General features: G+C 40.2%; 1 protein-coding gene across 2 annotated transcripts; it reads left to right on the plus strand.

The window, feature by feature from the left end:
* The first annotated feature begins 8,652 nt into the window (after positions 1-8,652).
* SYT15 (synaptotagmin 15) lies at positions 8,653-18,071 on the plus strand. Of its 2 annotated transcripts, XM_053949064.1 has the most exons (8): positions 8,653-8,906; positions 11,992-12,190; positions 12,843-12,985; positions 13,511-13,806; positions 14,593-14,763; positions 15,253-15,373; positions 16,428-16,607; positions 17,693-18,071. In XM_053949064.1, the coding sequence occupies exons 1-8, from the start codon at positions 8,900-8,902 to the stop codon at positions 17,827-17,829; spliced, it is 1,254 nt and encodes a 417-aa protein (XP_053805039.1). In that variant the 5' UTR covers positions 8,653-8,899; the 3' UTR covers positions 17,830-18,071. The 2 variants fall into 2 exon arrangements, with proteins under 2 accessions (XP_053805039.1, XP_053805040.1); XM_053949065.1 differs by lacking the exon at positions 16,428-16,607.

The raw sequence follows: 18,071 nt of genomic DNA on the forward strand, positions 1-18,071 counted from the left end.
CACTGCTCATTTGTCTGAATGTCATCTGCCACAGCCAATTTCGATCAGGGTTTGGATTTCTCCATTGTAAAGCATTTTTGAGTGTTTCTGAAGAATAACAGCCCCTTAGCACAGTCTGAGAGAGCCTTCAAGATAATAACTAATGCACCATAGGCAAATTTAACTTTTTCTATGCCTATAACCAGTCAGAAGATCTCCACTCCAGATACTACTTTTCCCTTATTGGAATTGGCATTCTGTATGCAGTGCAAGTTTTCAGTTTTTGCTTATACTGACACACCCAAAATAATTCCAGTCAGTCAGGTGTAGGAGCTAGCACAGCAAGTGTTCACATACACACTCAAGGCAACTGAAACGCACCTGGGATGGTTTAAAAACATGAAATTTGCCATCAGCTTCCATTTGACATAAACAGCAGGGTTATTTCTAACAGAGTTCTATAAAGAAAGCAATTCTGTCAGATAAGTGATATCACATTAACTTCAAACTTTCCAATACATCCCAATTAATCACCACAAATATCATTCCATTAGGCTATGTGCCACATGTCTAACATGCCTGTCAACCTAATTTGTCTATACAGAGTTTTGGGTATAAATATAAACAGTATATAGAGTGTTTCTATCCAGCAAGCATCATGACAAGTTCTGCTTCTTGTGCCTGGGAGAAGACAACTGCTGCTTAGACATCCCAATTATAGCAGGCATGGTCTCTGAATAAGCCTCTATTCTGCAATTTTATTTTTCTGTGGAAAGGAAGATGATTTATGTGGGTTTATCTCATAAAGTCTCCATGAAATCTGCCAGGTCACCTACATTTATCTTCATTGGGAATAATACTGTAACACTACTGACATGACTTTTTTCAAGGCACAACATAAATGTACTTCTCCTCTTTGCAGAATTAATCTTTTTGAAAGCTGTCAGAATTTTTAGACCTGTGAAAACTGGTGGTTTTGAGCTCTGTCATCTCCTTTCTTTTTCATCTTGGATACAAGAGCAGCTTTCTCAACAAAGCAGACCAGTTCTTTTGCCTTTATTTCACCTTGGCAGTTAGTGAGGCAGCCCACTGATACAAACCATCTCACGTTCTTCAAAGACTCAGCAAATCTCTACAAAGCACTATTTTTAGCTTGGTTATCAAACAGAACAGTAGGTTATGGAGAATGAAAACAAGCTCCTTTTTTCAAGCATGTTTTGCAATAAGCCAAAGATGATATTGCACAAAACCTTACATCTCCTGTTAAATCAGGGGACTATCACATGGACACTCTGCTCTACTTCTCCCAGATGTCATTTCCTCCCATTCACAACCACTAGAATCTCTTCCCTACACTTCTTTAATATCCATTAGCAAAATGCAATAAATAATTGCACCAAAAACCCAACCCTTCAAGCCAGTTTTGGGGTAGCTTTAAGCTGCCTTTCATGCAGTAATGGCTTTGACCTTTTGATAATTTAATCACATGTTCAGCTTTGCCCTGCATTTGATTGCTAGTCTTCCATCTGTTCTGTACTCTCAACTGAAAAGGAGGGAAGCCAGGACCATGTAAGCAGGCAGGGCTCCCAGGGCCTCCTTCCAGAAAAAAATCCCACTACAGAACACCACACTTTGAGAAGTCACCACTAATTCTGTCCTTATGTGACTTGCCCACCAGGACACTCCTGAAAGTTTGAATCTGACTTTTTTTTTTTTCAAAACTACATTCATGTAGATACTAAGCCTCCTTGGTTCACTTTTGCAAATGGTGTCATCCAAAAAAAAAAAAAATTACTTTGAACAAGAAAGTATCAGAGTCTGTTCTAGATGTTAACTGGTGCCCAGGGCTGAGGGCTATGAACAAAGCCTACTGCAGAGAAAGTTTGCTTTACTTAATGGGAGTTAAGCATCTAAATAAAAACTTGAACTCTGATGCCTCAATTCCCACATGTAAAATGATGAAATGGGATCAGCAAGAAGCTGGGGAAAGTGCAAAGGAAAACACTACACAAGAGGAAAGTTCTGCAGCCTGGGAGCATAATTTGCCCTCATGCACTTTGAAAAACACAGCTCTGCAGCTCCAAGAAAGGCTTTGCTTTTCCATTTGACCTGCAATATTCCCACACACCTCAGTCCACAGCCATCATAATGTCTCATGGCTTGTGAATGAGCTCCAGTCCACTCAAAATTCCTAATCCATACTCCCTTTCCCTGAACAACAGGCCTGGGTAACATATCCATCCTCATTTCTTCCCCATGCAGCAGGAGCTGCTTATACTGCTCTCCCTGACTTCATCCAGGATATTCTGGGGAGAGAGTATCATGGAAGGAAGAGGGACAGAGGCTTCAGGAAAGTTGGGGGGAAATTTGAAGAGGGTCTGGATCTAGTCCCTGGGGCTGCCTGTAGTGAACCAGTCACATAAGAGGCACGATGATCCTTGGTTAAATGAAACAGACAGAATTAGTATACGACCAATATACCAGAGTGACATCTCAAATTAGAGAGGAGCTGAGAGCAACACCACTCTATAATAAATGAGGCTTGCTGCACTAAGCCCTAGATTTCAGAGGAGCCCCACAGCAAGAGAACAATGCTATTTCAAATGTATCCAGTGTCAGAGGCAGTCCAGCAAGATGGAGTGTAAGCCCCAGGCTAGCTCTGCCTGCAATAATCTGCAGGCTTGACTCTGTGACAGATTGAAATGCAGTAATAGTGTTTATGCAACTAATTCTTGTTCTAATCTATTAGTTTACGTAACCTTTGCTCATGGACATACTGACTCATAGGTCTCAGGAATCTAAAGAAAATCTCCTTTAACTCTCTCCCATCCTTCAACCCCTGGTTGCCCACTAAACAGGTTGTCAGAGAGCTTGTTCATTCTCTTTGCAGAAATATTATGTTGGCAATGGGAATAAAGGTATCAGTTAAATTTCTCAAAACCAGTGTACTTCTCCATGCATACAAATGGAGTCATATAATAAGCTCACCTGTGGTGTGCAGGTGTCCTTCAAGTTAGCATTTCCAACCACAGCATGTACCATTTGAGCCCAGGCTGGGAAAGACACAGGAATTGTTTGCTTAGCTCCCACAGAAAAAAATACTGCTTTCTAGCATTTAGACATTTTTTTTCTCTGAGTAAAGCAAGGCAACAATATCTGTGTCAGTGACACTTATTCTTCCTAGCTTGACAGATTTACTTTCATCCTTCTCATATTTCTTGTATTTCCTAGAACATTGTCGCAACTATTTTAAGTGAAGAGCTAACCACAGGAAAAGTGTGCAGAATTCTTTCTGCAGCAGTGACAACTCTAGTAATTACCACACAAAACATGCCCACATCAGCTTATTTTAACCCTTCCTGGCTGGGCTCTAACATAGATTTTTGAAAGGATTAGAGTCAGATCAACCCTTTTTGAGCTTTTTGGGTTGTGGGGTTTTTATGTTTGTTTGGGGTTTTTTTTTTGTTTGTTTGGGGTTTTTGTTTTTGTGGGTTTTTTTGTTTGTTTTGGTTTTGGGGGGGTTGTTTGTTGGTTTGTTTTTGTTATTGTTGTTGTTGTTGTTGTTCTGCCTGGGTTTTTTGGGGTTTTTGTCGCCACTGGAATAATTCACACAGCTGCTGCAATGTTGCTCTCATGACCCTCGTTAAGTACCCTATACCTGATTTAATTTCTAACCCTTTGTATTGAGGATTCCTACATAGACCAAACCTGATTGATATCAACTGGAATCAAAAGTATTTGGAGCCAAACCCCATGGTATTGAGGTATTTAGGAGACATCATCATGTCTTTTTGATGCATGCTGGACACTATCAGGACACTATCAGTACTAGGTAAATACTCTGTAAATGGATCATTCCTCGTTACTTGTTGCAAAAGCAGTGTAAGAATGGGCAGAGCGCCTCTTTCTAGTGAGTTCCTTTGCCCGTGGGGTGGTGCCGCAGGGGATTCCTGCTCACACTGAACCTTTTGCTCCGGCAGAGCCAGAAGCTGTGTCCCAGCGAGGTCGGTCACGTTCCAGCACCGCCCTGCGGGGCCCCTTGCCAAGGAAATCCAGCAGGGACAGCCCCAGGATGGCCCCCGCTGGCCACCTCCTGGCCACTGGGCAAAGACAAAGGCATCGCTCACCCACATGAAATAATGACTTAATTATATGAAAGGTTTACTCTTTTTTTTTTCCTACAATCAGCATTTTAATTTTTTTTCCCTTACATCTTTGACCCTCAAGATCTCCCTACAGTCTTTCCCAGGCTTTTGAGCAACTTAAACACAAAAATGTATGGGATGACACCTATAAATCTGTTGCTGCTATACAGAGAGCAGTTTCAGGTGCACATGCCTGCAGAAACATCTTTAAGTTGGAAGAAACAGACCTACAGTTTTCAGTATCTGATTCCAGATGTAAATGCTTCCAAAAAGAAACATCACCTTTTGCTCTCAGTTAAAAGTTTGCATCCCATTAGGCTGTACCAGTTAGGGCTATATTACAAATGGTGTAATTGCTACACCACATATACAATTTTGTGTTTCCCTGCAAATCTTAAGATGGATTAGTGTCTACAGATTCACCTGACTGCTCAGCAATCCCTCCCCATTTGTCTAATTCACGTAATGTCTGACCTAAATTCATTATCCCTCACTCAGAGAGGGTGAGGCTTAGGAAAAACTGTCTAAAATAAACACCAGCCTTGCCTCAGAGCAACTTCTGTTCACTACAGCTGTGTGAACAGTTCATTTTTCATGTGTATACATATAATCTTGCAAGGCCCTGCCAAAGTTATGAAGTTTAGACTACTCTTATCAAGGCCGGGAAGTGTACAAAACTGGAACAAAAAGTCAGATATTGCCCCCAAAAATCTTTAAAACCATGCAAGCTACACAAGTAGTTTTCCCTGCAAAAGTCTCTACTTGTGCATATTATCTCTGAACTTCGAGTTTATTAATAACATAACTTTAAAAGGAACATTTTGTATTCTTATTTTCTTAAAACATCAACAGCCAGCTAACTTTCTTAATGCAATTTACATTGGCAAAAAAATCTTGCAACCATAAGAACACATTCTAGTAAAAGCAAACTGGAAATTCCTATTATAAAACACAGGAAGGAAAAGTCATGAGAAAGGAGTAAAAGTTCACATTTTTCCATTTTACTTCATACGTTCAAAAAAAAGTCACCTTTAAAGAACTTTTTGCTTTGCTCTATTATTTGCACCACAGCCCAGCTTTGGACAGGAGGTGGTGCTATAGTCTGTGCAAATTTTGTTATTAGGCAACACCAACAGCTAAAGCTTACTAAAAGCAAAAGGAAAAGGTAAAAAAAGAGAAGCATTCTAAATCCTGTAGAAGTGCTGGCATGCAGACTTCACCTACAGATGCTTTCATATCAGTAGGTATTCTGTAACAGTGCTAGAAAGTTTTGTAAGAAGGCACTAAAATGTTTGTGTTTGTCAAGGATTTCTAATACCCAGCAAAACATGACTATCAAAGCGTGGAAAAAAATCTGTCATGCACAGCTCTGTGCGAGCTGTAACATTTTTTATGTGGCCAAGGCTCTGTTGAGCAGCTCTGGGCTATGAGGAAACTGATGGAATGGTGGAAGATTTTTCAGATCCAGTGAGAGCATTCTGTCTGCTTCTCCCTGAAGAATGTCAAGGTTAGCTGCAGGGTCAGTTTTACAGGGTTAAGATGAAATGCCAAACTAAGAATCCAAACCCCATGGCTAGATTAATGCTCTTTCCCCCTCTCTCCTTTCTTCTTCTGCTGTCTTTCTCCTCATGCCCACTTGGAAGCACCAAACATGGCATCTTTTGAAGATTTTTTTCTTGCTCTCTCTATCCCCATTTCACACCTGTAATTTTACTGGGAGAGCTATTCTGGATTGCAGTCTGCTTGATGGTGACTACCATCAACAGCCAAGCTGAAAGAAAACAATTGTGGAAGACTGGTTCCCTTCTGGCTGAACTTCCTCTCCCGTTCGCTTCTTTTCTTTGGAAAGGAAACTAACAAATGACTCCCAGAACAGATCCAAGGGTATTTTCTGAGGGAGTAGATCTTTCTTTCACATATTCCTTTCTGAAACTATCAATTATCCATAGCCTGCTAAAGCCAAGAACTAGGTGTTAGACCAAGGCCAACAGGAGATTGTGGGAGAAATTCTTATCTCAGTTACACAAGTGTGGATCTGGAGGAACTCCAGTCATTAAACAATCTATAAAATCAGGATAACAATAAGTATTATTTCAAAAAGGTTTGTGATGGTTAACTACCAGTAATTAATGCTGGTATAGAAATCAGGCAATGGTTGCCTGGAAATAAAAGGCACTATAGAAATTCTAAGTACTCATTATTTCTGCCATTTGCAATTATACTTTTCAATGTAATCTATTTGTTGTAGTCAGGGTACCCATCAATGCTCCCTGCAGACCCCAATCTATTGTTCCTGAATAATTCACTGGTCTCAATAACATTAGTTCACATTTAATTGGGAAAAAAAAAAGTAAAAAAAGTTTACCTCTTTCTAGATGCCATTGCAGATGAAGGTACCACTAACATGAAAGTCAAAATTGCATTGTAAATGCCACTACAGATGAAGGTACCACCAACATGAAAGTCAAAATTCACAAACACGAGGGAGTGGGTGTGAAGGCAGAATAACTTGAATATATTTCACTTGAAATGGATGGACTTGAAAATCATTCTATGGCTGCAAAATGGGATTTAAAAAAAATAAATTAAAACCCTTTTATTGAACAGGATCTGTTGAAGCTTTAAGATTATTAATAAATTATAGTAGGAGTTAAACTTTAGTGTAAAATGATGCTATAATTACTTACCTTTCTAAAGACCTGTTGATGCTTGTGATCCTACAGCTATATCTTCTTTAAATATTCTTCTATCCTTTATCAAGATATGTTCCTATAAACAGCTTTAAGTAATTACATGCAATCAAATTAATTGTAAATCAGAATTGGATAAAGGGTTTATATATCAAGCAAATATTCACAGATTTTTTCAAAGATATCCAATTTTAAAAATACATATGTTGAATTTCATCCAGTCTAGTGGGAATTCCATGAATATATGATAAATTATTTGCTGTTACTTAGATAGGTGTGAAATGAGCAATGTGACATCACTGTTTTTAAGGTAAGACACTTTGCAGAATTGTTTTGTGACAGATTTTTTAAGTGGTCTTTTAAAGCTCAAGGTTGGACTGTGAGATGTCCCTGGATAGGGACATTGAAAAATGTGTATGTTACAAAATATGCACCAGAAACAGAGAAGGAGGAGACTGCAATCAGAGATAAAGGAGGGTATAGTTGTGTTTCATGTCCTGTATTTATTCTGATTTCCAGCTGTTGCAAGAACTCAGCACAGAGAGACTGGAAACAGGAACTTCACAGTAGAGCAGAGAATCAAAATTAAAGCTCCCTGCTCAACAGCTTTGCCATTAACTCCTTCCACAGGAACTTGGGGAGGGCGAGATCTGCCCCTCCAGGTGACGCTGCCCCATCCCCGGGCTCACTGAAACAGGAGCTGAATCAGCAGATGGTTACTGGGTATCGCTGCCCAGGTGTCCAACTTCCCACACCTCCACACAGGCAGCAGGGCTTGTGTGGGAGCCAGTGCATCTGGCACAGATCACTTTACTGGTCAGCAGTGCTCTGGAAAGCAATCAGGTGTTCAAAGCAACCGCAGCACTCCTCACACAGCCACAAAAGTGAGCTCAAGCAAGAACACTGCAAGAGAAAGCAGGCAGATGTCGTCTTGCCACACAACTCAAAATTTTGGGTTGCCTCAGACATGCTTATAGACATTATCCTGACAAGTGCAAAACTGCTGAGAAAAAAACTCTACGTCAGTGTTTGCACTAATTGAATGGAGAAATAAGAGTAGCAAAAGCATTGACTGTACAATATTTCTTTAATAATTAACTATCTTACAAGTATAAAACTAAAATATACGAAGCTTTTTCTTTTTTGGGTAAAAATTATCTAAATACTTTATTTCTTCCAGAGGACTCAACAATTAATAGAAAAAGCTTAACCATGCTACATTTACAGCAGAACATTTTAAATGGAATGAAAAGAAATCTAAGATTCTACAGAAACAGAGGACATTTCATTAGGATCCTACTGGTTTTAATTACTTTGCATTTCTTTGCCTATTAGCTTAAACAACACTACGCACTACACATGCAACAGTTGTGAAGAGAACATGTAATACAAACAGCTGTTAAATTTAAGGTATAGTTCTTGTCATATAATGGCTGTGAAAGAAACATTAGCAGACAAGAAGTGACGACAAACACTTTGTTTCTGAACTATGCGTGAATAATTTGGCTGGTTAAGATCTGGTTGGTTGTACCCATTACACACTTGGAGATTAAAGACCATTACATTCATAAATACAAATAGAAAGGGCTATAATTGCAATTGTCTAAGGAGATATGTGTTCCTTTGTGCTTACATATTTTGTTTAAGATATAAAAGAAATGCATACACATTCGTGTTCTTGCCCACCAATATTCAGAATTAAGCTACTAATATCAAAGAATTTTTCTGAGCGTAGCGGTAGCTTTTGGAGTTCTCTCACGCAGGCAGTGTCGCACTGGTGCCTTTTTAGGGCTGACAGGATTTATGCAGCACAATGGTCAGCATCATTCCTGCCCGATTCCAGCCCTCCCTCCGCGGAAGATCGGCAACGTCTGTCCTGGCCGGGCTCGGGGAGCCTGGGACTGCGCGGAATCTTTCCCCAGCGGGTGCCTTTGCTTTTCTTGCACAAGAGATGCCTCTCTTTGAAGCGCTGTTCCCAGGCTCTGCCGTGTGCGAGGCGCGGGGGCGGGCCGGGGAGGGGCTGCGGGCGCGGACACCGGGGCGGCGGCGGGCACTCGCGCCGGGCCCGCAGGAGCAGCGGCACCCATGCCCGGTAAGTGCCGGGGCGCGCAGGGAGGGAGGCAGGGAGGGAGAGAGGGGGTGCCCGGCTCCTCCCGCAGCCCCCGCAGGGCACCTGCCGCCGCCCCGCTGGCGCTGGGGAAGGCTCGCTAAAGCATCAGCTCAAACCTGTCCCTGCGCACCTGCCCGGCCGCCCTCCGGAGCCCGCCAGGGAAGCGGCAGCCTGGAACTGCAGGGCTGGCAGCACCGCCCGGAGCTCCTGACAGAGGAGAGCTCGGCGCTGGAGACAGGCACAGCAAATGTGAAATCTTGCCTCCACTCCCACTCAGTTATTTAATTTATACTGTACATGGGCTTAGAGTGTGTCTTTATATGGGGATTAAAACTCGTGGTGGAGAACGGGCTGCTCGTAAACTTGCTCGTAAGCCAAAAGGCTTACTGCAAAGTTTAAGTAAAGCTTATTAAAAGCATATAAGCACACAGTAAGCAAAAAGGGATGCAACCCCAGAGGAGACAGAGGATGCCTGCTCTATGCTAGGATAAACCTGGTACCTATTAGCAGGAGACAGTCCCCTGACTCGGGTGGAGGGGGATGAAGTGGTCCAATGGGTCTCTTCCATCTCCTCTGCCATGATCCTGTACCACAGCAGGATATAATATATCAATTTCTCATGATGATAGGTAGTTATTTTAAAAGATACATATTTTCTCCCTGCATACACTGGATGCAACTTATCTCAGTGGTCGATTTTGTGACTAGTGCTACATTGTGCCCTAAGCCACTGGTTCTGTTGCTGATCTAATCAGATAAGATGGTCTAAAAGTGAGACAAATTCTCCTTACTCTCATTAAATTACAGGTAACTACTGAAATGAAACTTTACCTTATATCTACAGCTGAGTAAAGTTAAAAAAAAACCAGAATTTGAGTCAATGCCTATGGGTGTGTCATGAATACTTATCATTCTGCAGTGAACAAATTCAGTACATACAAACTCATTAACTAAGAGACTGGAAGCTCGTTCTCTTACTCCAAAATCAATGCACACCTCATCTTCCTGTGCTTAATGGTAAATAGTGACAAACTGGCTATAGGGGAACACAGGACTGCTGCTGAGAGCAAAGACTTGTGAATGAAGAGGAAAGTTAAACAAAGACCTGTACAGCTTGCGTGAAATGTTAACCTTTCAGATACTTATATCAGACAGTAAAACTACCAGCTATATAGATATTAGTGTTGTTTATAGTGCACCAACATAAGAGAAACCATTAATTTCTATTATGTTCATGGATGTTAAACTGAAGCAGTTTTTCTACATCTAGCCTCCTGAGATGCAATAAAATCTGACTGGAGATATACTTGAGCCTGCCTTGCAAAACTAAAAGGAACAAACACACAAAATTCCCATGCTCATATGCATTTCCTCATACTGTGCATTCTTATCAAGGAAAACAAATTTACTCACATGGAACCATCAGACTTGTCTCTGTATGAATATTAACCCACACCAAGTAGGTGCTTGTTTCCTGTTGCTCAGAATAAGGATTGTACTAAATAGTCTGGCTGAATGCTGGAACCCACTCAGCTCACCTACCAGCTGCAAGGACAGCAAAGTGCTGTTGCTGTGGTACAGCCGGGAGCGGGGTGGCTGCTCCATGGTGGTGCTGGGAGACAGGAGTGATTGTGTGACTCAGGGAAGCAGACAGCCAATTCCTGCAGAGGCCTAAGGCAACACACCTGGAGGGGAGCTGTAAAACCAACTTGGCTCCGGTGACTCCACCAAATGCAGGAAAATGAGTCAGGATCAGATTAAGGCTTTTGAGGCATTATGGCCAGGTTCATTTCATAGCACAAGGTAATTACTTAAGTGTTCTGTAGCTGAAGGATATTTCATGTCACTTACTGCAACAGGGAAACACTGAAAAAAATCAGCAATATATGTACATGCATCTCACCTTCTGGACTCTTTATAGCTCCAATGAATAAACTAAATTAAATGAAAATAATTTTGAATTATTCAAAACTATTATTATTTGATAGTCAAAACTATCACTAGTGTTGACTGATTATTTTGTGCTTGTATTGTCTTCATTTTACTTGTACCATTGTATAGAGACAGCTAACTGCAAGCACAGACAGATAAAAAGGAATAAAGCATAATCACAGTTATCTCTACCTAAAAGCAGAGAAAAGCAAAAAAAAATTCAGTACCAGTTGTGAAGAAATGCCAGGTCACTTCACTACTTCAGTTTCAGGGGAGACCTTGAGAACTGTCAGCACCCAGTACTCAGCTGCTCCTCAGCTGTCTCCCATGTCTGCAGAGTGGAAGATCATTCAGGAGTTTACATACAGAGCAAAATAATCTTTGCAGCCTATCATGCCAGCATTCTTAGCAAAAATGTGAAAGCAATGAACTGAGCCCATTATCAATTGTCTACCCTTGGTCTAACGAGAAATCATCACAACAGAATTTCTCATATTCATATTAAATACATTTATTAAGTTTTATTTGGGTTTTGGTTTGTTCACAGTAATTATACACGATTTTGTTGCATGTTAAGTACTCACAGTTCAGGAAACTCTGTTTACTGGATATTTAACTTTGCCTTCACAGATCAGGAAACACATGCATCCTTAGAAAGAAAACAACCCACAGCTTTACTTTGTTCCTTGTGCCAGGGTCTAGATTCAATTCAACATAGATTAATAGTTGGAAGAACAAACCAAACCAAAATAATGGTACCTTTCATATTAGGTGCTCCTGGGTTCTCTTTTTCTTCCATTATGCAAGCTCTAGCACTTCTGCCATGCTAAGGTAAATGCTAATGCTAAAACAAGAGCCTGAACAATTCTTTGGCATTTGGGGTTTTTCCATGTCTGTAGTCTCTCACATTGCAGTAACTGCCAGTGCTTCTGAACACTGTATCTGTCACTGCCATTGTCATGTGTCTTCAGGTGCTGCACCATGCAACCAAACAAAAATGCACATGGGAGCTGAATGTCTCATTTAAAAAGAATTTTTGAATGGTTTTTGTTAGTTTTAATATTCCTGTCTACACCCAAAATATACTTAACTTTGATCTTCCTATGATGTTTTATGTGCTTTTATGTTTGAACAGAGCAAGCAGTTGCTGTGGCTGGAGGTATAATAGGAGGGATCCTTTTATTTGTTCTCCTTGGAATTACTGCATATCTGCTCTGGAAAAAAAATTGCCGCCTTTTTTCTTACGAAAAGCTCATCAATCCTGTCAAAACAACAAATGCAAATGCCATTTTCCAAGATCAGGCAAATTCTGAAATTCAACGAAAAAGCACAAGGTACATATTTTCATTTTGTTTTTAAAGCATATGCTATGTAATTTATTTCAACTTGTCAAATGTCAAATGAGCAGGTGATCCAAATATATGCATGTACAGAAATAAAGAAGATCCCTAAATTATATGAAAACATCAGTCATGTTCTCTTTTGTTCCTTTAGGAAAAGGATAATCTAACTATGAAAGTGATGATTACTCCTGATTTATTTAAAAGAGAGAATACATTCAAGTGTAATTGGTGAATGGATAGCTACACCTGTTAGACAAACCCAGCCTATGTTCCAGAGTCATTTCTAGTCTAATAACAAAAACAATAGGACTTCAGGAAGGAGACTCTTTTAGAGAATTAATCATTGCAGAGGTTTTGGCTCTAAAACAAGCAGCTGCAGTTAATTCTTCCTTTCCTTTGAAAGATAAATTCTAAGGGGAAAGAAAGGGGGAAAGAGAAGAATCTGTCAGAAGAATTATGATCTAATGTGTCTCACTGTCTTTTTATGCATTAAGCAATTGATTTTATTTGCTTTTTGATTTTATTTTTAAATGTCTGTAGAATTATTACATTCTGACATAAGAACAGTAAACTTACTACTCTTATCAAGTTTGGTTTCCACATTTAAACCAGAAGAGTCAAAAGATGCTGTTGTCTTGAGCAGATCCAGAAGTGTTCCATTTATCATTCCACCAACACTGCATGGGCGAGACTGGATTCACCTGACGAATGAAGAACAGGTTCAGGAAGACAGGGACCCCTTCATGACCCCTCAGTCTGGGCCACGGTCATCATTTCATTCTTTGGGTATGGCATTGCAAAAATGGGACTATTTTTTAGGGTAGGGTGGCTTTATTATTATGAAGCACATACCTTGGGGGCACACCTGAGATAGCATTACACAGCACAAGCCCTAAATGCTCTATGTATTTATATATTTTATATATGACAATTGGGCAAGAATGTAGTCATTTTGGTCCCAGTACCGTGGTACCTTACACATTTGGCAGACAAAGCAATCTCTCCTCCCATATTTTGTAAAGGCCAGGAAGTGTCTGTTGTCCCCAGAAACAGCAGTCACCAGCTGCACACTGCAACAACACATAGCTAGAGCTAACCAGGTACAATCACAGGAATAAGGGAAAGAAAAGTGATGCAGCCTACAATTACTCCCCCAAATTTGATGGAAAAGGAAATAAAATATGAAATTATTACAGAAAATTGTTAATAAAGAGGGTAATCTGATTTACCCAAATCCAGCAGTGGTTATAAAAATGCCTGCAATGGTTCTTGAGGCTAATCTGAGGGTGCTTGTTTTGCCTTTTCTTGTAGCTGGAGCTTATGTTGTAGGGACCATTAACCCAGATCTGTACAAGTTTCCTGAAGACAAAAGCGAAACAGATTTTCCTGATGGCAGCATTGGCCGCCTCTGGTTCTCCATAGAATACGAGCAAGAGTCAGAAAGGCTCCTCGTCTCCTTGATCAAACTCAGAAAGCTGCAGCCTCCTGCTGACTCCTGCAGTCCATTTGTGAAAATCTACCTGCTGCCTGATGAAAGAAGCTACCTGCAGTCCAAAACAAAACGGAAAACTCTTAACCCACAGTTTGATGAAAACTTTGTTTTCCAGGTACTTTTTCTTTTGAAGAGGCAGATTTTTGTTTGCAAATATTAACTTGTCAAACTACAGTACATGTTTGTATGTTCACAATGCTTCTACCAAGATAGAAGTTGTTTCCACCAGAGACAGGATTTTTTACTGGGGCTTCTGGAGATGCTGGGCTACAAAACTGATCTTAATTCTGTTATGTACCAAGGTTAAGGATTCCAGAACTTGCCCTGGGAATTACGAAAACTCCAGTTCTGAACTACAGCTGATCAGTTCAGCCCAGCAGTTCTAGAAGTCCAGAAGGAGCCAATACTGACAAAATGCTTTCACAGCTTTTAGTTTCTTTGCTGTGAAGTAAGCTAGACAGCAGAACCTGGGAGGTATGTCTGGGCTGCTATTTGTACAGCACTGTTCAGCTTTCCATCCCATGCTAACACGCTTTCAGCACACATCACAAGACAAAAGCTTTAGAACAAAAAAAAATTGTGTTTCAGGCAACTGAAAAAATGTTTACAGATTCTAAACATCTGAATCTGAAAGTGAATGCATCACACAGCACTAGATCCATATGAGCTATAAAACCACCAACTAACTTCATAGCTTTCAAATGAACTCATATTTTAGCTTGGATCTTGACTTCTGCATAGCTAAAACTTGAGGCAAATTTTAAAAGTAGACTTCAAATAATTAAAGGAAATTTCTACCTACACTTAACACAGTTTGAAAAATATTTCCTTTGAAGACATGCTAGAGTAGAAAAGTGTCAGATATTTTATAATTATTAATAGTCTTCATTTTTCTGTACAGGTTTCTAGTAAAATGTTGCTCCAAAGGACACTAAAGTTTTTGGTTTATCGTGTTGATAAACAGAAGAAGCATCATCTCTTAGGCCAAGTTATATTCCCACTAAAAAATGAAGCATTAACTGAGGACAACAAACTAGTCATATGGAGAGACCTGGAGAAAGAAAACTTGGAGGTATGTGATACCAGGCTGCTTGGCACTGTGGAACTTCTGTCATCTTACAAGTATTCAAAGGATATAGCTGAAGTAGAATTATGTTCTACCAAGTACCTCAAATGCAAAAGTACTTCATAAACATTTGGAATAGAAATTCCCTTCTTACCAACTCGCAGACACATAGCTGTTCTAAAGGGAGTACCCAGACGCTTAGAAAAAGTCACGTGAATTAGGAGGTCGTTACACAAGAACTTTTGTTATTTGCTTCTCTTTTCAATTAGAGCAGAAAAGAGCAGAAGAGGCAAGGAAATAGATATCCTCTGGAAAAGAGTAATTCTGAGGGTTAGGAAGGCTGATTAATTGGTTCCATCAAATGTTACAACAGCATAAATACAGCCATTACAATTCACTCACATGCCTTAGTATGACAGAAACCATTAGCATGAAAAAGGATTGGATGGGAGAGTTTTTCAGACGTATTTGACAGGTGTTGTTCTGCTTCCAAAGCCTCCTTCAGAGCACGGTGATATCCAGTTCTCCCTGAGCTACAATGACTACCTGGGCCGTCTCACTGTGGTGGTTCTGAGGGCGAGGGGATTAAAGCTCCAGGAGGAGAGCCCTGCTGTTGGTAAGTGGGATTTCCTCCCTGCTCTCAGCTCCAAACTTCCTGTTTTAATTTGCTCCTTCCTCATCTGTACACCCAGGCTTGTGCTGTGGGACTCTGACAGGAACAAATAAACGTCCTGGTGATTTGAGTGGAAACAAGCCATATTTTGCCCTGAGTCAATTAGATTTTGATAGCTTAGTTTTGCTGTGTTTGGGGTTTGTTTCATAATAAAAGGTTTGTCCTGTGGCAATTCGTGGTAACTTTTTTCTCCTGTTTTTGTACAGTGAGCAGCATCCTTTTGCTGCTCTCCAGTCCACAGAAGGCAGCATTTCAGGGGATATTGACCTGAACACTTGCCTCCAGTCAAATTCTCAGAGGTAACAGCTGCAGGACAACTGCTTATGCTGAACAGCTGTCCTGGGAGGAACTGAATTGGGAGAAAAAAATCCCAGTTTAGGACAGCCTGGCTATTGTTCAAGGGACCATGGCATGGAGTCACAGTTTTCTCCCTTAGTGCAGAGGGCTTTTTCTGGTATATCATACTCATGTATCCCTTGTCTCATAGATTACCTCAAAAGGCTGTTTAAAATCTAACACTCAAAAGCAAAAACGGATGAAGAACCAAACTTGTATTTCAGTCTGTAGTCATTTCTTGCAGGGCTTTGAAGTGAAACAATATAAATGCAAAATACACCTACCATTTAAAAAGAAAAGAGGTTTAGTTCTGTATATACACACATCACTATGAAGTTTTTTTTTGACTGAACAAATTAAGCCTTCAAAAAAAAGTCTCCATCAGATGAAGGGAAGGCACAGAAACATAAGATCAAGGATGCAGGGTAAGAATATGGCTGCTTATTTTAACAGCACTTAAATTGTGAAATGCACTGCAAAACTGCACCCTCAGTACTCTGCGTACTCCCTGTTTTATGTCATGCTGTCATGTGTGTTCCATGAGTCTTTCACAAGCTGATGTTACACTTGATACTGACTCCCAAAAGGAAGAAATTCCTTAAGCCATCTCCCAACTGCTTCTTGAAGATGTCTTTTAGTGTTTAATTTCTTTTTCTCCAAGGTGTGTATGTCAAAGTCTCACTAATGAACCATAATAAATTCATCAAAAGTAAAAAGACAGCAGCTCTTCTGGGAACTCCCAATCCTGTGTACAATGAAACCTTCAGTTTCAAGGCAGATCAGACAGAGCTGGATACAGCAAGCCTGAGTCTATCTGTGCTCCAGAGTAACAAAGGAGAAAGTAAGTTAGATAAATTATTACAGTCAAGGTGTCAAATCTCTTACATATTTGAGACATGTTTAAACCTGAGAGGAAGTAATTACTTTTCAGCAATAATCATAAAACTTGTAAGAGTTTTGGGGTATTTCAAAGGTTGTCTCTTTAAAAGCAGAAAAACTTATTTGTAGTTAAGCATATGTCTCTACTTCAGAGGCTCAATTTCATGGAAGACATGAATAAAATCACTGTAGACTAGTCAATGCCAGTACAAGGTGCTGTGCCTTTGTTTCATTCCAGTATCCCATTAAAACAAGCTTATGTGAACACTTGTGCGTGTAACACAAAGCCTGCAAAACTGTGTGCCCGTTCACTCTTTCTAAGCAAATTTGAAAGAGGAATAGGGATTTTAATTCTCTCAGCAGTGAGAAAGAAGAAAGAGAGATTAGCAAACATCCCTATTCCCTGGCAGAAAACCTGATGCTTGGGGTCACCTCTTACTGTCAGAGAATTCATTAAGGAGCTCTGCTTGCAGAAGAAAATCAGAATTCAGTATTTCCACTGCTCACAAGAAAAACATCTTCCCTGCAGTGCAAATATGATCTCAATAAATTTCCCCATTCATAGCTGAAAATTCCAGGGATGAATAAACAATCTGGTCCTTGGCAGAGGCAACACACATATTACAGCTCCCAGCTGTCTCAGTAACTGCATTTATTTTTTGCAAAGCCAGAGCATCATGTGAATCCTACAGAGGCTGCTGACGCCCAAAATTAGGGCACAGTTCCCCAGTAAACCTGAGGTAAAGGGGCAGGGCAGATACAGATGAGATGTTTGTGCCTTGAAGATGTTTAACTGCAGGCAAAAGGACGGGCCTGCATTGACCAAACACCCACTTACTGCCATACCTTTTTTAATGCTGAACCTCAGCAGGTAGAAGAGACAGAACCTGAAGTCCAGAGTTATTTCCTTGAGGAATATTTTAATTCAAAAAATACATTTCAGAAAAGGTATCAACATGTATTTCTCCAAGTAATATTCTAATTTAGGCAAGAATTTCAGAGAAGCATCACAGGTGCTCATCACTAACTGCTTTCTTTTTTTCCCAGAAACACTTCTGCTGGGACGAGTAGTAGTTGGGCCTTTCATGTACACACGTGGCAGAGAACTGGAGCACTGGAATGAGATGATCAGCAAGCCCAAGGAGCTGGTTAAACGATGGCATGCTCTCTGCCACAGCACATGAACAGCACTGAGAAAAAAAACAACCTTAACATGGAAAAGCTCTTACTATCTTTCTCATCTAAAGGGTACAAAAATCTTTGCTAAGATTTTGTACCCGAATAAGAAAAGAATAAATTAAATTATTTCCTTGACCAAACACAAATAAAAGATTTGGTCCCTGATAGGCTGGGAGTCTCTCTTTCCTCTCTTCAAAATATATGTTAAATTAACAAGCAGCTGAGCAAATAAAACAGCCAAACGTGA

This window comes from Vidua chalybeata, chromosome 8 (genome assembly GCF_026979565.1).
Source record: "Vidua chalybeata isolate OUT-0048 chromosome 8, bVidCha1 merged haplotype, whole genome shotgun sequence".
NCBI lineage: Eukaryota > Metazoa > Chordata > Aves > Passeriformes > Viduidae > Vidua > Vidua chalybeata.

Excerpts from the sequence above, each read along its gene's own strand:
- SYT15 (XM_053949064.1), top strand. Across the intron at positions 15,374-16,427 it reads GGAGGAGAGCCCTGCTGTTG|GTGTGTATGTCAAAGTCTCA; the intron begins GTAAGTGGGATT and ends TTTTTCTCCAAG. Across the intron at positions 16,608-17,692 it reads CCAGAGTAACAAAGGAGAAA|AAACACTTCTGCTGGGACGA; the intron begins GTAAGTTAGATA and ends TTTTTTTCCCAG.